Source organism: Barbus barbus (genome assembly GCF_936440315.1).
Source record: "Barbus barbus genome assembly, chromosome: 9".
NCBI classification, from domain to species: domain Eukaryota; kingdom Metazoa; phylum Chordata; class Actinopteri; order Cypriniformes; family Cyprinidae; genus Barbus; species Barbus barbus.
The window spans coordinates 16,877,701-16,899,439 of NC_136737.1; the positions used below are offsets into that span (position 1 = coordinate 16,877,701).

The 21,739-nt window shown below is 37.9% G+C and overlaps 1 protein-coding gene across 2 annotated transcripts; it reads left to right on the plus strand.

The window, feature by feature from the left end:
* The first annotated feature begins 612 nt into the window (after positions 1–612).
* On the plus strand, positions 613–19,981 carry LOC306875164 (laminin subunit alpha-3-like). Of its 2 annotated transcripts, XM_079425608.1 has the most exons (38): positions 613–926; positions 1,799–1,912; positions 7,382–7,500; positions 7,725–7,805; positions 7,915–8,012; positions 8,171–8,212; positions 8,384–8,535; positions 8,631–8,741; positions 8,859–8,970; positions 9,074–9,235; positions 9,683–9,879; positions 10,018–10,134; positions 10,204–10,358; positions 10,440–10,581; positions 10,827–10,926; positions 11,280–11,396; positions 11,486–11,656; positions 11,823–11,968; positions 12,051–12,242; positions 12,332–12,480; positions 12,571–12,733; positions 12,898–13,025; positions 13,133–13,271; positions 13,422–13,526; positions 13,618–13,766; positions 13,918–14,032; positions 14,118–14,261; positions 14,774–14,904; positions 14,985–15,116; positions 15,197–15,344; positions 16,575–16,684; positions 16,755–16,932; positions 17,019–17,168; positions 17,259–17,421; positions 17,503–17,633; positions 19,159–19,249; positions 19,333–19,449; positions 19,616–19,981. In XM_079425608.1, the coding sequence occupies exons 1-38, from the start codon at positions 708–710 to the stop codon at positions 19,756–19,758; spliced, it is 5,133 nt and encodes a 1,710-aa protein (XP_079281734.1). In that variant the 5' UTR covers positions 613–707; the 3' UTR covers positions 19,759–19,981. The 2 variants fall into 2 exon arrangements, with proteins under 2 accessions (XP_079281734.1, XP_079281735.1); XM_079425609.1 differs by lacking the exons at positions 613–926; positions 1,799–1,912 and adding an exon at positions 3,931–4,214.
* The last annotated feature ends 1,758 nt before the right edge of the window (positions 19,982–21,739 follow it).

Here is a 21,739-nt window from a genome sequence, read left to right on the forward strand (position 1 = left end):
GTTAAGCTGTTCAGTGCTATTGTTGTGCAGTGTTGCAGAAACATTATTTATTCAGTGCATTTCAATTATGAACGTAAAAATATTGAGTTAAAAACGCTAAATATTACAAAAAATAATATATTATAAATAGTATAATATATTATAATCCATCCAACCATTCTCCAGGCCTACATTAAACACACACACACACACGTTTGTTTTTGTGAAAAGTGGGGACATCCAATAGGCGTAATGGTTTTTATACTGTACAAACTGTATGTGCTATTGATTTATAAGTGTTTTGAAAAGTGGGGACATGGGTCAATGCCCTGAAAAGTCACCTTCACCTTGTTATACCTGTGTCATACCTGTGTCATTATACAAATTTATGTCCTCATTTGTCACAAAAACGCACGCACACACACACACACACACACACACAGATATAAATATATAAAACTAAAAACAAATATAAATAACTAAATGTACATAATAAATTTGACATTGTTAGGACAGAGACATAAAAAGTTAATTATTTATGAAGTTCTTTAAGGTCACAGATATTTCTTGACTTTCCTATTGGTGGTGCCAGGTGCCAGCATGTGTGTAAAAACTGCCCTACCTCTCCTCTGTACACACTGCTGAGAGAAACAGGAAGAAAAATGACTTTTGAACTTGCCACACGTAGGTTGTTGTTGTAGGAGCACGGAGTTGCAGTAAATGCATGTATGGCATGTACATTCATAAATAAGTTCTTATTCCTGGGAGTCCAAATGATGTGGACTGGAGTACTGCTGCTGTTCTGTCTGGATCTCTGGGTATCTGCAGATGAGTTGGGACGTCCAACAACATTCTGGTGGGACAATGATATTCAAGTCAAAAAACACAGCGATCAACAGTCATGGGGGCATATTTTCAGAAAATATTGTGATTCAGCACACATTAAGGTAAGATTGTTGTAAAAATGCCTTTCTGCAAATAAAGGAAAAAAAGCATTTTTGTTTCATTTTTGTTAAAGCAGATAAAACCACTTTACACCAGCTAAGATCAGTAAACAGTGATATTTTGTTCATTCATTTCTTTTTTTTTCTTCTTTTTTTTTTACTAAAATAACAAATATTGAACTACATTACTCTGGTCTGATGCATCACCTACTACTATTTTATTTAAAATGCTTGAGTTAGAGCTTTTCAGTGAATCCAAGCCAGTTCACAAAAAGTATCTTTTGAATATTTGAATTAAAAAAACACAGGTATTTAACACAATTTTTTAAAATAAAACAAGTGCAAACAGAAATATATGCCACGCGATGTCATTAGGGAACCACTGAATCATTTTTGAATGGAAAAGGATTGTGAAAAAACTGTAGATCAACTCGCAGAAAGGACATCCAAAGTAAACCACAATCAGGCCCAACAAGTTCAAACATGTTTTTCTTAAGGTTTGTCAGATAACAGATTAAGCTTGAACGCACTGCAGCCAGGATAAACCGCAGAAAGTGAAGAAACTAACCCTCATTTTCTGTCTGAATCTGCACAGCATTCAAGTTGTTGCAGTGGCCTATCTTTTTATGTCAGTTTTGTTAAGTATTATTGTACCTTCAGGGTTAAAGTCCAGATTCCCAGCTTGTAGGTGTGTGAGTCGTCCAAACCCCTATGCAGTAACTATGAAACAACTAATGATTATTCAAAAGCTTTCAGTTTCTTCATTTAACTGTGGCAAAAACATTCTGTGTTTTAGCCAAAAGTAAGGTTTTCCAATATGTCTGCACATGTTTGTATCTCATATGATGATTTTGTCTGCATTTGCACCATTACAGGACTGTGATCGTGGTTATTACAGGGAGAGAAGTGGACCACATAAGGGACGGTGTGTGCCGTGCAACTGCAATGGCCTGTCTGATGACTGCGACCCACATACTGGAAAATGTTTGGTAAAATATATTTTTTAAATTTTATCTTAAATAACTTTCTTTTGAGAAAGTTAACTGTAAAAAAAAAACAAAAAAGTTAATTTTACGGTAAAAAACTGGCTGCTGTAGTTGCCAGAATTTTACTGTAAAAATGTGTTAGCAACATTTTAGGTTTGACGGATTTAACTTAAATTGACATTTAAATACCGTTTCATTTCATTATCTGATATTATGTTACTATACTAACCTGTGGAAGTACTGAAATCTGTTTTGTAACTGTGTAATAAACTGATAACCACCAAAAGCAGGTGGTGATGAGAAAGTCACATGATGAACCAAAGCCCATTACAAGCAGCTTTTAAATACTAACATATATATAGAAGGAGCACAGTGTCATTCACACAAACACCAAAAATCCATCACGGTAACACACATGAAACGGAAATAATGCAATAAACATTAATTTAACAACATTAGATGTAACATACAACCCTAATGTACACAACTGATAAGAAAAAAGAAGCATAGTTATTTAAACAAAAAAAACATCAAATGTGAAATGTACTGCTGGGAATGTCAATTTACAGTTATTCACTGTAAATTATACATTCTTTTGCACTTCCAAAAACGGTATACTACCGTAAAATTAAATGTAATGTCCAATGCAGTTTTTTGCCATATATAATAGGGGAACTTAACGATAACCAATTAATAGGTTTTTACTGTAGCATTTTTACAGTCTTTTACCGTTAAAATCACGGTAATTTTAATCTCTATTATATACCCTTAATGTTTTTTTTTACTATATGTCACTCGTACATGAAAAGATTTTTCACAGATTATGATCAAGAATGTCAGATAAAAGGAATCTCGCCCAGGCTTTTTCATCCAGCCACATATTATAAAATATACAAATAAATTATAAATAATACAATATTTTATTGTATATGTATTTATCATTTTTATATTACATATTTTTAATATTATTTTATATATTATTTGCAGGTTGTTAATCTGTTAGTGATGTTTTACATCCATTTACAATAATACGTCATTAAGACCATATGTGTTACGGAACGTGTGGTTGTAGACGTCAATGAAAGAGTCGGAAAACAACGAGGCATCAACACACTTCTTCCTTTAATTAACATGTAGACAGGAAAATGAAACAAACCAAACTGAGTGCTTTTAAAAGGAACAGGAACAAAGGAGTAAATGAGATAATTAACACAGACCAGGTGAATATGATGAATGATAATTAACTAAATGACAGGAAAACCCAAATAAGGAAAAACAGGAACTGAAAGGAAAACCAGAAAAACCCTAAACTCCTGACATTACTCCCGGAAGGCGCGTCTCGCGCCGTAACAGTTCTACCAGGGAGGAGGGGGGCGGGCGCCCTTGAGGCCGCTGCAGGACCGGGACAAGGGAGGCCTCCAGGGTGGATCGGTGGAGTGGGAGTCCTGCGGCCATGTCTGATCAGGAGGCCATGGCGGGATATGATGCTCGGGTAGCCATGGCGGATCAGGAGACACGGGAAGCCATGGCGGGACTGGAGACTCGGGAGGCCATGGCGGATCAGGAGACACGGGGGGCCATGGCGGATCAGAAGACACGGGAGGCCATGGCGGGACTGGAGACTCGGGAGGACATGGCGGGACTGGAGACTCGGGAGGCCATGGCGGATCAGGAGACACGGGAGGCCATGGCGGGACTGGAGACTCGGGAGGCCATGGCGGATCAGGAGACACGGGGGGCCATGGCGGGACTGGAGACTCGGGAGGCCATGGCGGATCAGGAGACACGGGGGGCCATGGCGGATCAGAGACTCGGGGGGCACTCTTGAAGCGCGGACACTTGAGGGCGCTCTTGCAGCGCGGACTCTTGAGGGCGCACGGGAGGCGCGAAGCTGGATAGAACCAGCAGAGACGAAGGAGAGCTGGACGGGACCAGCGGAGACGCAGGAGAGCGCTCTTGCAGCGTGGACACTTGAGGGCGCACGAGAGGCGCGAAGCTGGATAGAACCAGCGGAGACGCAGGAGAGCTGGACGGGACCAGCGGAGACGCAGGAGGGCGCTCTTGCAGCGCGGACACTTGAGGGCGCTTGGGAGGCGCGGAGCTGGATGGAGCCAGCGGAGACGAAGGAGAGCTGGGCGGAACCAGCGGGAACTCAGGAGGGCTAGACGGAATCAGCGGGAACTCAGGAGGGCTGGACGGAATCAGCGGGAACTTAGGAGGGCTGGACGGAACCAGCGGGAACTCGGGCGGAGCCATCTTCGCCGCGGGCGGAACTGGGCTGAGAACAACTCCAGTGCTGTAGATGGTAAGGGTAAGGTTGGGGCTGGGCAGGCGGCTCGGACCGTTGGTGCGGTATGTGGCGGGAGGTGAGCTGGCGCAACGTGACGTGCTTCAGCGGAGACTGGGCAGCGAGACTGAAAATCTTTCACTTCTTCCACTTCGAAGTGTGATCCATTTAGAAATAAAACAAGATTAATTAATTCGACCAGGGAGAAATCAGAAACTGGAAGCTCACATCTGATTGTCTCGCTGTCCAGCCCCAGCTGAAAGCACGCACCCAAAGAGGCGTCAGGCCAGCTCAGCTGGTGAATAAGCTCAATAAAATCTTCCACATACCGCTCCAACTTTATGGAATTATTTTTGTGTCAATAAAAATGAACATAACTTTATAAAAATGAACATAACTTTATAAAAACAAACGTAACTTTTCCAGAAACGATCAAAAATATGCCATTACAAAAGAAGAAAAACACAATGAAAATGAAAAAAATTAACTCCGTCGCACAAATGTAACATGCTCTTCAAATAGGCTTAATTCTTTGTTAATGGTTTTCATAGATTAGTTTTCGCAAATCGTGGATTCTGAATGCCTTGCTACAGATTTCGCTTACGCTTCGCAAATTTTCGTTTGCTGTTTTGGCACAAACCTCTCGTGGGGGCGGGCTTAACAGCGATCCACTCTGATTGGCTAGTGAGCTTTTGATGGACAGCTGCTCTCTGACCTGGGAGTACAGACGTCAGTGGCTTTGTTAATGATTTTCATAGATTCGTGCCGCGGTGATTTGTGTGCAATACGTCGTGCTTGGTTTATATTATTATTAAGATGAGCTCTCAGGAGAGACACGGAGCGGCATCATCGTCCTCCTCAGCTTCTTAAGTGGGACAAGCTGAGGAGGACGATGATGCCGCTCCGTGTCTCTCCTGAGAGCTCATCTTAATAATAATATAAACCAAGCACGACGTATTGCACACAAATCACCGCGGCAGCTTTCCAATATGCACAATTTTTCCCCTCATAGATGTATTCTATGGAATAATCAGAATGTGCTGCATGGAAAAAAATCTGTCTTTATGAAAAACTGGTTTGACAAAGGTGTTATTTTTCTTTTAGATTTGTTAAAAAAGGATGGTAACTTCTATTCTTATTCAGAATTTTCAGAACTCTTTGAATTGGAAATCTCACCTAGAGTGTTTGAACGGGTAATTAATTCCATTTCACCCAAATTGTTACATTTGGTTAGGGCAAATTGTTACAGTTCTTTAAAATGTGAAATCCCAAAAAAATTGATTGGAGGTCTGGAGCTTTGTAATATTAAATGTAACAATTTCTGGATTAGAAAAACACTTATTAAGAAATTTAGTTCTAATCCTAAAGCATTTTATAAGTGGAAACTAAATTTCCCCTTTCTTTCTACTATTCAAATTTGGGCTGGTATTAACAAGTTTCTTTTACCTAACAAGATAAAAGAACTTCACTATAAAATTCTTCATATGTACTATCCCTGTAATTCTCTACTTTCAAAATTTAAGTTGGATATCTCTTCACAATGCACATTCTGTAATTCTAATTTGGAAACAATATCACACTTATTTTTTGAATGTGATTATGCACAGGATTTATGGAAAGAAATGTCTTGGCTTGTTTTTTCAGCTTACAACAAACTTTTTAATTTTGAAATAAGTAATGTACTGTTTTTGATTTGGGAATCAGGATCAAAGGAGCTGGATGATATGTTAAAATTATTAACTCTTTGTGGCCTATTTCATCTTCATAAGTCTAAAGTTACTGATTGTATGCCCAATTTTAGGATTTTTTGTATTGATTTGAAATTATTTTATGAATCCCTCTGCTCATCACTTAATAAGAAAGCTGTTAAAACAACTATATTGATGAAAAAAATAATTACTTTGTTGTAAGGATTACCTCCTGAGTATTTCTTGAAGTTGACATTATATGTGTAATTTTTCATTTTAGTTATAGTTTATCTTAATTTTTCTATAAATTATTTATTTATTTTAAAAGATGTTTATAGTAACTTATTTATTTCCTTTTTCTTTTCTTTTTTGTTACTACTTTTATTCAGGTAACTAATGTTTTATATTTTGATTGTGTGTGTACATTGCTTTTACTTTGACTGTATCCCCTGTGAATGTTATTTGTTTAATAATAAAAAAAAAAGCACTTAAGAAGCTGAGGAGGACGATGATGCCGCTCCGTGTCTCTCCTGAGAGCTCATCTTAATAATAATATAAACCAAGCACGACGTGTTGCACACAAATCACCGCGGCACGAATCTATGAAAATCATTAACAAAGCCACTGACGTCTGTACTCCCAGGTCAGAGAGCAGCTGTCCATCAAAAGCTCACTAGCCAATCAGAGTGGATCGCTGTTAAGCCCGCCCCCACGAGAGGTTTGTGCCAAAACAGCAAACGAAAATTTGCAAAGCGTAAGCGAAATCTGTAGCAACGCATTCAGAATCCACGATTTGCGAAAACGAATCTATGAAAATCATTAACAAAGAATTAAGCCTATTTGAAGAGCATGTTACATTTGTGCGACTGAGTTAATTTTTTTCATTTTCATTGTGTTTTTCTTCTTTTGTAATGGCATATTTTTGATCGTTTCTGGAAAAGTTACGTTTGTTTTTATAAAGTTATGTTCATTTTTATAAAGTCATGGTCATTCTTATTGACAAAAATAATTCCATACAACTTCCGACCAGCCTGCCGCAAACCCCACAGCTTGCTCTCAGCCGTCGGCATTTCAGTTCGGTCCTGTCTTCTGTTACGGAACGTGTGGTTGTAGACGTCAATGAAAGATTCAGAGAACAACGAGGCATCAACACACTTCTTCCTTTAATTAACATGTAGACAGGACAATGAAACAAACCAAACTGAGTGCTTTTAAAGGAACATGAACAAAGGAGTAAATGAGATAATTAACACAGACCAGGTGAATATGATGAATGATAATTAACTAAATGACAGGAAAACCCAAATAAGGAAAAACAGGAACTGAAAGGAAAACCAGAAAAACCCTAAACTCCTGACAATATTTATGATCATATGAATTTAATCATATCATATGATAACATAATGTCAACTTTTATGAGTAATGCATCTCTACTTTATTGTTTTGTGCTCAGTTCATTTTTTGTGTTGTCACACTGACATAATGTTGTATTTGCAGAACTGCCACTTTAATACAGCTGGCGACCATTGTGAGCGTTGTATGGAGGGTTATTACGGCAGTGCTGTTATGAGAACCTGTTATATGTGTCCGTGTCCCTTAGCAGACCCATCCAACAGGTACAATGTCATCTAATCATTAAAAAATACATACACGATTCACTTTTGTTAAAACAGAAAAATATAACATAATACACTTATGTTTTTATTTTATTAATTAATTTATTTCATTTTTATTGTTTAAATAATTGATTGAGTATTGTTTTTATTGTTCAATTATTTTATTGCTTATTTAATTTTTTTTTTATTAATTTATTAAAATAGTTTATTAATTTGTTGTGCAGTTTTGCAGTCGGATGTCTCAGGGTTGGAGATGAGTTTGAGTGTTTGTGCAAACCTGGTTACGCTGGAGTTCGATGTGAAAGGTGTCTATATAAATATATATACACACACAAATTTACATGTGATTGAAATAATTTCATTAAAACACACAAACGTTTGCATGAATGTTTTTAAGAGATTCACTCATTTTAGGTGTGCGCTCGGATACTATGGCAATCCTTTAGTGGAAAGAGGAAGTTGTCAGCAGTGTGACTGTGACCACGGTTATGTATGTGACCCACTAACAGGCGGTAAGCAAGCTCTCCTGATTTACATAATAATAATAATATAAAATTTAGACTGGTTAAAAAATTAATAAAATAATACAAATATTTTAATGAATGTTTTGAAGATGCTGAAATTGACATTTATATTACAATGCAAACATCTGTGTTCTTTGTTCTCATAGACTGTTATGAGGCCGATGACCCGGATACTGCAGGCTGCTTCGGTTTGTTCCTCAAAAAAAATATTTCATAATATTGCGGGCCTATATATTCCTGCATGGGGCCTCGGGGCTGGTTGTATATTTCAGTAATCATGTGATATCTATTCATAGGCAATGTGACAATGAATGACAGGGTTGATTAGGATTGATTAACTCCGGTCTTTTTCCTGTTAGAGTGTGATACCTGCGTCATTACGTTAATGGATGATCTTGATGCAATGGATGATGAGTCGTCCAAACTGAAGACTCAACTCGAGTCTTATAGTCGAAATTCTACTTCACACACAGGACTGGAAAAACTTGAAGATGCCATTGCTGGTACAAAGGTCCCTACAAGAATCTTCCACACATTGGAATAACATTGAAACACCAAGTATTTCAACACATGGGTTTTTTTTGACAGTCATTTTCACTTCTTTAGGTTTTGGTCCATAAGTACTCTGAATCTGTCTTCGCATTGAAACCAAAGGTTTTGGAGCTTGAATCTGATCTTGAAATTGTCATAGATGATCTCACTGTTCTCAATGGCAAGGTACCGTTACTGTTTATGGTGGTTTATCTTTATGTTGTTCATAAAATGGAGCATGAAATCCATTCTCGTCATTACCTGACCTAGAATTACAAGAATAACTTGTGTTTGTTTTTACAGGCAATTGAGATGTTCTGTACTGCAGGTCAGTTGTTAAAGACTCTGGACCAAACCTATCAAAGAGGGGACAACCTACGATCTGAGAGTATGAAACTCTTACGAAAGATACAAGGTGAATCCACTAGATCCGGCTGAGATTTCAAAGCCAATTTCTTCTTGAAATGTCTTTCTCCATCTTGCTCACCAGTTGCACCTTTCCATCTTGACCAACATAGAGTTCTTGGAAGAGTTGAAGCGATCCAACCACACAGGTGGGAACACAGAGGAGGCCACCAGGATGATAAAAGAAGCCCGACGGATGCTGGAGAAGATGCGAAGACAAAGCTGTAGGGTTCAGAGAGAACTAGCTAACGAGGAGCTCAGAAAAGCTCGAACACGTGGGTCAATTTCTTCTTAATCAGATCAATTAAAACATGGGTGCATAATTTTGTTCCTGGAGGGCCAACGTCCTGCAGTTTATCTCCAACTTGTCCCAACACAGCTGCATGACGTTTCCAGTGGAAGACCTTGAGTGTTTGTATCAGCTTGTACCAGCGCAAATCCTCATTTTGCATCTGTGTTCTGTAATGTGCACCTTGTAAGTAAATCACCCGCTGAATTTTCCACTCCCATCAGTACTTTTATGGAATTGCGCTCTAACTCTAATTTGCCCTGTTTAGTAAATCTGGCCCTTAGATGGGTTTTATTTGGGTTGGAGCTAAACTCTGCAGGACATTCGTCCTCCAGGAGCCAGAATGGACAACCTTAAATTAGGACTTTGCTTTAGGATCCTTAGTAGTAACCAAGCTCTTTCATGGTTTCAAGTGTGCTTGTTTCTCTTACAGTACTTAACCTCATCTTGAATGACCTGATGGTTCCTCTGAATGGCTCCTTGGTAGTGGCTGATCGTATTAGACAAAAACTCATGGATCAGGCAGAAGATCTTAAAGATATACAAGAGGCGCTTATAGATGCACAGCTTGATGTGATCAAGGCCAATGGTGTGAATAAACTCAACGAGGAACAACTGAGAAATATTTTGGTAATCAAATATTAATAGTTGGCGAATGTCCTCAGTGCTGTAAAACAGTGGTTTTCAAACTTTTTTGACCAACTTTGAGAGCCACTGCTGTATAAGATCTGCATTTGTTCACACCTTCATTGACTGTTTGTTCAACAGAAACAATTAAAGGTATTGAGGAAAAATCAAGGAAATATCATGGCCAATGTGAACATGACCAGAGAGACACTAAAAAAGACTTTGGATCTCCAGAAAATGATGGCTGATCTAACAAAGGTGACAAATAAGGATATTCATTTGTAAAACGTTCACCAGTTTGGATACTTACCTTTCGTTCTCTGCCAGGAAATGACTCATCTTGCAGCTTTGATTGACGGGGCAAAAAACAATCTAGAAGCAAAACTTGAGCAGCTCGCTAATGCAACCGCTAAGGCAGGAATTGTGAGACAGGCTGAGGAGCATGCGCAGGAACTTATGAAGCTGGCTATGGACTTTCAAATGTAAATCGTCTAAAGATCCTGAAACCATATTGTTTGTTTTCCATGATATTTTAATGACTGTATGTGTCTTGTATCCTGTAGGTTCATACGGAACATCACCAATTCAATCGCTGTTCAGAAAGCAATCGAAGCCATCAAAGCATTTACAGACGTCACTGATGCCATAAAGGAGGCGGAAGCTGCTGCCAAACAAGCTAAAGAAGTGGCAGACCAGGCTTTTGAGGTATAAGTGATGATAAATGGTCGATATTAAAATATTATAATATTATGTCAAAATTAATACAAAAGTAACTCTACAATCAATGCAACAAGTGAATTTAGTCATCATGCCATTATAATGTACAGTATGAAAAAGGATGTTGATTTTTTTAAATTATATTTTCAAGTTTTAATAAATTATAAAAAATCTAAAAATCAATTTTTCTTCCTAAATCAAACTTACTCTGTTTTTTTTATTTCATGTCGCAGGATGTGCGAGGACAAGATCTACAAAATAAAGCCAATGATTTGAAAAACTTTGCGAATACTCTGCTGGTGAAAGCCAAGGAGACGGAGATACAGCTAGAAGGTTGCCATTGTCACATTTAATGCAACAAACCGTAAAATAGCATCCAGAGCAATAGAGCACTGTCGCAAGACTTCAGTGTCACCACCATTTATCTTTTGACAACTCTCTCAGTGTTTATTTAAAAAAAGGTTAGAATAGTTTGGAAGAACGCAATCACAATGAGGCTGTAAATGCAGACTAGTGAGTAGATGAGTTTACTGACTTCAGGACAATGGAACCTTAAGTGCTAAAATGCGGACTAAAAACTCCAGGTTTTAGCCTGGAACCAAACAAAATCAACTTGAAAATCATATGAATTCATGGGTTTTTCACAGGCACGTTGTGCTGTTTAGTAACCAAACTGTCATCTACAGATGTCATGCAAAAATGTGAAGCTCACAAGAACCTGATCCAGCAGGCCAAAGACAAACAGCACGTGCTGAAGCAAGTCTTGCAAGACGTGTTGGAGAGGCTGAATAACATCAAAAGGGGTGAGAAGCTCATTTCGTTCGAACATTTTTCCACAATAAATATCATCATGGTCTTGTCATATGAACACTTGGGTGGTTTGATTTTTTAGATGATATTCGTGTCCTCATCAACCAAGCCAAGGAAGGTGCTGCAGATGTGAACGCCACAGCAGGCGATGCAATAACCAGAATGCAAAACATCAGTGAAGAACTTACCAAAATCAAGATTTTCTCTCAAGATTCAAACCTGAACAACTTACTTGATGGTGTCAACAAAACATGTCAGTCTCCTCAATTCGTCTTTCCAGAAACTTGAGTTGATATAATGCACATTATTCAGAGTTCAAAGATATCTGTCAAACAAAGTATGAGCATATACGTTTCTGTCCTGGTTTATATAATTCTGAGGAACATCACTGAATTCTCAATCTTCGTAATTCTTTACAGTGACAGAACTGGATCAGTCTTTCCCTTCACTGATTGACAAACTAAACGAAGTGGAGAACCAAAGCAAGCCTAGTTCATCCAACATCTCCAACAGCATCCAGAAAATCAAAGACTTGATAAAACAGACCAGAGACGCAGCGAACAGAGTGAGTTCTCAGGAAAGCAGAGGAGATGTTTCTCCAACCGCCTCTAGATGTTTATCTCCTTGCTTCTCTCTTATGTTTCTAGATCAGGGGGCCGATCTTGTTTTCTGGTGAGGCTCACATTGAACTTCGACCTCCTAAAGACCTTGAAGACTTCCGAACCTTTACTGCTCTCAATCTTACTCTGCACCAACCAAAAGCTCGAGGCGATGGAAGACGTAGACGCCAACTGGGTGATGAAGACAACCAGTTTGTTTTTTATCTTGGAAATAAGCATGTGAGGAGGACTTTGATTACTTAATTTATTAGGGATACATCAGTGTATATGTAGTGCATTGTTTTACTTGTAGTTCTCATAATCAACAGACAGTCAGGGATTTCATTGGCCTGGTTGTGAAGAATGGTGTCCTGTTTTGTGTCTACAAATTGGGTGGCCATTTTCATGAGATAAAGACCAGCGAAATCACCATGTCCAGCAGTGACAAAGCTTTTATGGATAGGGTGGATTTCCGCAGGTAAGCTCCATTTGTCATTGTAGATCTCCACAGATTACATACATTTGCATTTCTGAAAACCATTTGTGCCTTTTTTAATTCCCAAATCAGAGTTTATCAAGATGCGCAGGTTATATACACAGAGACTTTCACTTCAGCTGAACCCAAAGTGCTGCCGCCCATGATTAATAAGCCTAGCGACATGAATGGATTGCTTGACCTGGATCCCAATGAGGTTGTCTTATACGTGGGTGGATACCCAGAGGATTTTAAGGTAAATAAGCCAACAAAAGAGTTTAAAATTAAGGCAACACCTTTTGAGACTATACTTTCTTCACAGTTCTCATGCTTTTTTTCTTGTTTTTTTGTCAAACTATCCCTTTAAGATTAAAAAACATTTTTCCACTGTCTCTATATATTCTGAATTTGGCCCTCTAGCCACCTGAAGAGCTTCGGTACCCAGGATACAAGGGTTGTATTGAGTTTTCTACGTTAAATGATCGTATCCTTGGCTTGTACAACTTTCGACGTGCCATCAACATCACAAAAACTGACATGTGCCAAAGGTACTTGATAATGTTACCGTAAGCCATCAGACATTGTTTTTCTTACAGATGAGGTCTTGATCTCTACTTCAAAGTTTAGAGTCATTGTTCCTATATTCCATCCCTAGGGGAAAAGTGGACATGTCGGGGGATTATTTCGATGGCACTGGTTACGGAAAGGTTGCTGTGTCACGTGGGAACTCTTTTATTAAGTTCTTTGTTAAGAGTCATCAAATGGATGCAGTGCTGTTTTATGTGGGAAGCGAGGTAAAAAAATTACAAAAGATTTTATTCACATTACCAAGTTTAACACATCATACACCAAAATCTAGCATTTCGATTCAGATATTTAAAAAATTATACAATAGTTTCTTGATGCTTAATGTCAGAAGATTTGAATTTAAGTGTTTTTTACAGACCTCGCACTTCTTAGTTACATTTGAAGGAGGCTATATTGTTTTGCAAGGAAAAAACAAGGAGATGACAATTTTTGAAAAGTCAAAAGTAAAAGTATTTCCCAGAGTAAGTAACTATTTACTTAATTTTTTAAATATATTATTATTGCTTATTATATTCCAATGTCAATTACATTATTTCCCATTTCTTCCTATAGACAAACTTCATCCATATCAGAATGATTCTGAACAATAATAGCCCAGCAACAATAACTGTTGCAGAAAACATCAACATTTTTTTGGGAAACGTCAGAGGGCTTTTTGAGGAGGCCTACATCGGGGGTGTTCCAGCAGCAGTCTGGGAAAAGTACTTTTATTCTCTTTTATGTTTGTTTATTGGTGCACTTCTTCATCTTTGCATGATTATTGTTAAGGACAGAGTAAATACCGGGAAAAAGTGACCTGGACATGTTTTCATAATATTCACCCAACCAAATATAATATTTTTCTGCCTCCAGATATAATATTGTTCTTCCGCCACTTAGAGGATGCGTCAATAGCGTCAATGTAGATGTCACTGCTTCTTTTACAGAGGAAGTTGGAATCGTCCGAGGTTGTCCAGATCCTTTACTGGTAAGACAGTTGCGGTGAATTACTTGACGATGCTTGTGTATCAGGAGAAAATTCATCTGAACTGTTTCTGGTTGCTTGTTTTCAGGGTTCCCGAGAGGCTACTTTTAAATTTGGGAGTTCTCTCTCTCTGTCACCTCCTGTTAACGATACAGACTCAGGGACAATGGTTTCACTCGGATTTAAGATATCCCAGGAGAATGTTTCATCCTTAATACTGACTGGTGGAATGGTTGGTTGATCAAGAACAATTTGTCCCTTATAATGCGTTCCCTTATAATGCCTCTATTATAATAGTTATATATTTATTTAATTTTACTTGTTATGTTTGCATTTAATAATTGTACACTGCCCTCCAAAAGTTTGGAAACGCCCTAGAAAAGTGGGGTTTTGGACAATATTGGCATGAATCCTTTTTAATTTGTTATAATTTTGCACTGATAAGGGACAACACAAACTACGGAAACATATTTTATTACATAAACAGTTTATACATAGAAAAAACTTAAATTTTTGATTTGCCATTCCATGACAGACATGATGCCAGCTGACTGTTGCCTCTCCAAATAGGATTTGCACAGCTTGCAAGTGTGCTTGGGGTCATTGTCTTGTTGGAAGGTTTAAGGAGGTTGGGGTGTTTCCAAACTTTTGGAGGGCAGTCTATATTAATATATTTTGATATTTAGATATTTAATTTCAAGAAAATATAGAAGAGTTTTATTGATGTTTTCCTTTGGTTTTCAGAATAATGAGTTTTTGCTGTCTTTGAATGACGGCTATGTTGAAATGAGTGACAATAAGGACAAATTAACATCCACAAACAAATGCGAAACTGGAAAATGGCACTACATAACAGCCTACAGAAGTGGAGATAAGTAAGATGAAAATATTATATGAAAATAACTTACTTCCAAAAGATGCTTTTAAACACTTCATGCTGAACCTTTCCCATCAGGATGCAGCTAAACGTTGACAACACAGATATTGGAGATCCACCATCATTATCCACACTCACTGAATTTGGGGAAAATGTGATTTTAGGGGATGGTTTATTTGAAGGCTGTTTAAGGAACCTGTATATACGGAGGTTTGATGTTATGCTTTGCTTTATTGTATTATCATAACTTATAACAGGAATAACCCACTCATAATAGCCTTATGATTCAGTCTACAGACCGACTACATTCCGGCTGACTTGAGCAGATTCAATCAGACTGAAAATGTATCTCCGGGATTTTGTAAAGCAGAGCACTCCCCTCTGGACACTACTAAGAAGCGTGCAAGACATTCTGGAATTGCATCCATCAGCAATTCGGTATTTCACATGATCAAACTCTGTATTAAAGGTGTGGCTTGGATGCACTAAACAAATGATCAGTGACATTATCAGGAAAGGAGATGATCCGCTCGAATGAGAAAGGCACTCAAAATGGGAGATGTGAGGCAAATGTACATTTTTGACGGAGGTTTCACTAGTAGCTTACATTTACTGTAAATCGGCTTTAATAGCTACACTAAAAAGTTTTTTTCCCCTACATAAAGCAGGAACATCTTATAGTGGCTGCCATGTTGAGATCACATGACTCGCTGAACTATACTCATTTTATTGTAGCACCCCCTATTATTGAACACTTTCAGTAGACTTGCCTATGAATAGAGTATTTTTACAATGCCTTTGGCAACTGGAAAGGTTTGTTCTTGTGTAAAACTGCCTCCACACCACTAGGTGTCAGTATTGATTCCAAGACTGTGTCAGTGAAACGTTAAGAGAAAAATATGGTGCACCTTTAAACATTGTGCACTTAGTTTATTAAACAAATACACATTTTAAGTGTAAATAATTATATCATTCACCCAAAAATGAAATTTCTGTAATTAATTACTCACCCTTATGTCATTCCAAACCTGTAAGACCTTTGTTCATCTTCAGAACACAAATTAAGATATTTTTTATGAAATCCGAGAGCTTTCTGACCCTACATAGACAGCAACACAACTACCACGGTAAACGCCCAGAAAGTTAGTAAGGACATCATTAAAATAGTCCATGTGACATCAGTGGTTCAACCGTAATTTTATGTTGCTACGAGAATACTTTTTGTGCGCAAAGAAAACAAAATAATGACTTTTCAACAATTCCTTTCGTAAACATTTCGACAGAGAGGATGACTTAGCCTTCTGGGCCTTGCTGTCTATGCAGGGTAAGAAAGCTCTCGGATTTCATTAAAAATACCTTAATTTGTGTTCCGAAGATGAACGAAGGTCTTATGGGTTTGGAACGACATGAGGGGGAGTAAATTAATGACAGAATTGTAATTTTTGGGTGTAGTATCCCTTTAATATGTTGAGATTTCTTGGTAACAATCACTAAAATTCTTTGCTAAATGTTGCCATAGAAGAAGACAGTGGGTCTCAATCACTAAGCGTATGTGAAGTCTGCAAACATATTTATGAACAAATCATGATTCATTGATCATTTTGTACTAAAATTTAAAAAATGTAAAATGCCATTTGTTACATTCTTATGTTTTGCTGTTTTTAAAAGAGAAGATCTAAACAAGGCTGTAGAAACCCAAAGTCCATCAAAAACACCTATCACCTTGGTTCCAACAGCCAAATGCAGTTTAAAATAGATCCAGAGAAGCTCAATAACAGGTAAAGAGTGTTAATTTCACATTAACACTGCATTTTGTAGCACATTTACGAGATCTTCCGTGTTCTACAGGCTCCATTTCTCTTTAGATGTCCGTACCAAATCATCTGAAGGACTTTTACTCCAGATCTCAGGGAAATATGGTGTTCCTCTTGTGATCTTGTATTTGGATAAAGGAAAAGTTAAACTCTCTGTTGGGGCAGATGAAGTAATCTCCTCTCAGAAGATAAATGATGGTGACTGGCACAATGTACGTATGTGGCAAAATGCTAAATTGTTGTATTTCCGTAACTGTGTTTCCAAAATCCCAAGTTTTAATTTATGTTGTGCGTACAGATCAAGTCCAGCATGAAGCAACACAACTTTTATCTAGTGGTGGATGGTATTCAAATACCCGATGGACATCTGTTGAAAGGATTCACACATGATCTGCAGTCTCCTGTCTATGTGGGACACGGAAAACTTCAGATGCTTCATAAAACACAAGTACAAATGTGTAACTTCCCTATTTCAGCATGTAGCTTAACCGCAAGTCTTCTGTTCTGTTAAAGTTGCATCACACTTTTTTTTTCTCAGGAAAAAGTGCCTCAGAAGAGTATAATCGGATGCATTCAAGACATCAGGGTTTCTAAGTTTGTCCTTGTGGATCCAGCTGTCAGTCGTGGGGTTACACCCTGTTTCAAAGGCGTGACAGAGAAGGGGGCCTATTTTGCTGGAAATGGCACACATTTGATCTTAGGTTTGACCCTTCATGTTTTTACATGTGTTTAATGACAGAAAAATACATGCAAAAAATGTATTACATGTTTTTGTTTGGCAGAAAAGCACCTTATCTTTGGTTCTACGTACAACCTGGCTTTTGAATTTCGACCCAGGAACCTCAGTGGCCTAGTCTTCCACAAAATCGATAACCGTGGACGGACACTCACTCTGTTTCTCAAGAAAGGAAAGGTGAATGAAAATATGGTTTGAGAATATTTTTAGCATTCTTTGAAATATAACACTGTATTTTGGATATATTATTGGTAAGACCAAAAACAAGCTATGCAAGTATGCAGAATGCTAATGCTAATTGTGTTGTACATACTAAACATGCTTTTGTGCTTTTTCACTTTATTCTTCTCGCACGTTCTCAGGAACTAGCTTACTTCTGCATTAAAAAATTAGGTGGATTAAAGGGATAGTTCACCCAAAAATTAAATTCTGTCATTAATTACTCACCCTCACGTAGTTCCAAACCGGTAAGACCTTCGTTGATCGTCAGAACACAAATTAAGATATTTTTGATGAGAAAAAGAGAGTTTTCTGACCCTCCATAGACAGCAACGCATCTTCCACGGTCAAGGCCCAGAAAGGCAGGAAGGTTGGTAAGGACAACGTTAAAATAGTCCATGTGACATCAGTGGTTCAACCGTAATTTTTGAAGCTACGAGAATACTTTTTGTGCGCAAAAACCCGCCAAAATAACGACTTTATTTAACAATTTCTTCTCTTCCATGTCGTTGACACGTGTTCATGAGAGTACCACGACATATGCGTGTGGTGCTGCTGACTGCACCTTGTTTTTAATCGGAGGAATGCACATGCATAAAATTATAGTTGAACCACTGATGTCACATGGACTGTTTTAACTATGTCCTTCCTACCTTTCTGGGCCTTGAACGTGGTAGTTGCGTCGCTGTCTATGCAGGGTCAGAGAGCTCTCAGATTTCATCAAAATATTTTATTTTCAGTTCCGAAGATAAACGAAGGTCTTACGGGTTTGTAACAACATGAGAGTGAGTAATTAATGACAGAATTTTCATTTTTGGGTGAACTATCCCTTTAACACGTTGACATTTCTTGCTAACAATCACTAAGATTATTTTCTAAATGTTGTGATAGAAGAAGACAGCGGGTCTCAATCACTAAGCATAAGTCATATCTGCATACAAACATATTTATGAACAAATCATGATTCATTGGCAATTTCGTACTAAAATTTATTGTTACTTATTGGAACGAAAAATATAGGAACTAGGGTTAGGCTGATAGACAATGCCATCATCCATTGCCGATGGCTGACAGACATCACGATGTTGATCTGGCATCATCATTCCCTCCCCCCAGTTCCTCTCCCGCAAACCGCCGCATCCCAATACCATGTTCGGAAAGGAAATGACGTGAACCACTAAAGGGAATAAATACGAGATGGGAGAGTAAAAAAAATATTACAATACTTTCTCTCACAATCATATTGTTGGGTAATTTAATTATACGGTATATAAATTGCAGTCGTCAGGGAGCCATTATTAATATGCAGGGCACTGAAACCGCTTTTGAAGGCGTGCTCTATTTTTACTTCCACTTTCGAGATTCGCGATTGTTTATGCTATGGAGCGGCAGTAATTACCACACATTTTACAAGATTATTCGCCATCGTCCTTTCATTCATGCTTTGGGCATACCCCTAAACCCCTAAAATTATGCTTATTAGGTGGCGTTAACAGCATACGATGGACAGCGCCGCTATGGCACCGCATTGACCCCAACAAGACCCCTGTGTGATGCATTTCACTATGTGACAGGTACTGTTTTACTGCTTTTTTCTAATTAAAGTAGATTATAAATGATAATTGTTACAGCAAATGTGAGGTTTCATTCATTTCAGTGTCCATACGGAGGAAAACTATCGAGCTAAGAGTGGACGAAGTGTTCTCACGGGTGAGACAAAAGTCTGTATACCGTCCTCCATCGCATGAAACAATCTACATCGGTGGGATTTCAGGTAAAGCCAGCGTTGATGTAACTAAAATGCCTCTTTTCTTTCAAGAAAGGCATAATAATGTACATTTCTGCCTCTGTGAGCTACCAAACAAATTTCGTTGTATAACTACAATGACAATAAAGTCTCTTTACTTTACTTTACTTTATTTCTGTCTCTGTTAATGCAGAGAATCGAAGCAAAGAAGTGGAAATGCGGGCATCTTATGTGGGGTGTTTGAGAAATGTGTGGCTTAATCAAAATCCTATCACATTTGATAATATGACAAGCATATTCGGCCCCATAAACACCAATGAGTGCCCGGCGGAATAATGGAAACAGAAATCAAGCACAGCTCAGCAGACTAATTTTGGAGTTAAACACTTTGCAAAATACAAATTATGATTGTTTTGGGTAATTGTATTGGAAAGTGACTTTAAAAATAGACTTCCACAAATATACAAAATTAAAGCACATTTCCTCAGTACTTAGAATCAATGTTAATGAAGCCTCAAATGTAAAAATGTGTTTGCAAATAAAATATATTTTAGATTGTATCATTGTCTGTGCTTCTCCTTGTGGCTCATAGATGTATTTGCACAGCTGGTGCATCTGTGCAGTGTTAATTTCGTTGACGAAGACGACGACGAAAAATATTCGTCAACGAACCTTTTTTCTGTGACTAAGACCAGACGTTGACGAGCTAAAACTAATAGCTGATGATAAAAACTATGACAAAATTGATGCGCGTCTTCGTTAACAAGACGAGACGGGACTAAAATGTTATTTGAGGACTACAGGACATTCAAAATGCATCCTATAGGCTAAATTAACTGTCTTGTCTTTCAAAATGTGCGTCTCTGTCATTGGATAAGGTGCGTTTGCATGACAGCCGCGGTGGACGGATAGGCTACCAAAATGCGAACTAGCGATCTGAAACAATGGCCTCAGCACCCGAAGGGTTAGGGAGTGGGTGACCAGATGTCCCGTTTTTCCCGGGAGTCACAATTAATTGTTGATTAACTTAAAGTCAGTGAAGGTGCGATAGGCGGAAACGCGCTGATAGAAGTGCTCTCTCTCGCGCACGCTCCACTTCTTCAGTTCTCATACAGCGCGTGATCAGTTCTCAGTGCTCAAATACACACACAGCAGTCCACATGTCTCTCATGTAGAGCATCTCACGGAAATACAGTCCGTATGGTTTAAGTGAGCTTAAACAGGTGGGTGAAAACTGAATGTATGTCAGTAGACTATTGCATACATACCTTCCGTCTTAAATGAACAGCATTCCTAATTATCTGTGTCATAAATGTTAACTAGGGCCGGGACTCGATTAAAAAAATTAATCTAATTAATTAGAGGCTTTGTAATTAATTAATCGAAATTAATCGCATTTTAATCGCATATAAATATTTGACCTGAGAACAGTGAGAAGTAAGTTTTTTTATATGGATTTTTACATTTCCCATCCCGTCCATGTTCACTGCGGTTTGTTTTTGGCTGTTTCTCAATATGCGTTCTTCAGCGATTTTTTTTTTTTTTTTTTTTTGGATTCTTGCTGAATTTTTCTCTGGGTTTTTTTTTTATTTTATTTTTTTTTATTATGAAAATCAAAAAATGTACAAGCAAAATAGGCTTTAACTGAACAAACTTAAGACATAGAAAAAAATCACAATTTCAGATACAAGGCAGACACAACTAAGTTATATACATTGTACATCATTAACATCAGTAATTAAATATGATTTAGAAATAAACTAAATAAATAAATAAAACAAATAAATAAAAAGAAAATACAGAAGGGGTTACAATATATTATGAGTCACTAAATTGGTTGAAAAAATTAGCTAATGTAATAGCTTTATTACTTTCAAGTGTATGTAGAGAAGAAGCAATAATTCTAAGCTCATTTATGAAATGAGGTATGCGTTCTTCAGCGATCTTGCGTCCTTGTGTTCTCGTTCTACGTCATCATTAACCGTCGAAGTTCAAGTACAGAGGATGCATGAAAGTGCCCGGATATGTTCTTGAAACTGAGGATGCATCGAGTGCAGACTTGAGAGAATCGAGCCGTTAGAAATCCCAGAAAACGCTGTGGGTGGCCGGTGTACGTAAGCCTGTAAGCTTTAAAGTCGCTCTCACAAATACTTAACGGCTCTTCAAGTTGAAAATAAACATTTATCGTTTTGTTTTGGTTTTTATTGTAATAAAGTTATAAGACCCGGAGAAAGTCTGCATTTTTATTGGCATATTAAAATGAATCTTAACAGTAAAACATATAACGCTGTAAAATAAAACACAATACAATTATATG

Coding starts and splice junctions, on each gene's coding strand:
- LOC306875164 (XM_079425608.1), top strand. CDS start 708: ATGGCATGTACATTCATAAATAAGTTCTTATTCCTGGGAGTCCAAATG. Junction 8,213..8,383: donor GGATACTGCAGGCTGCTTCG/GTTTGTTCCTCA, acceptor TTTTCCTGTTAG/AGTGTGATACCTGCGTCATT. Junction 8,536..8,630: donor ATGCCATTGCTGGTACAAAG/GTCCCTACAAGA, acceptor TCACTTCTTTAG/GTTTTGGTCCATAAGTACTC.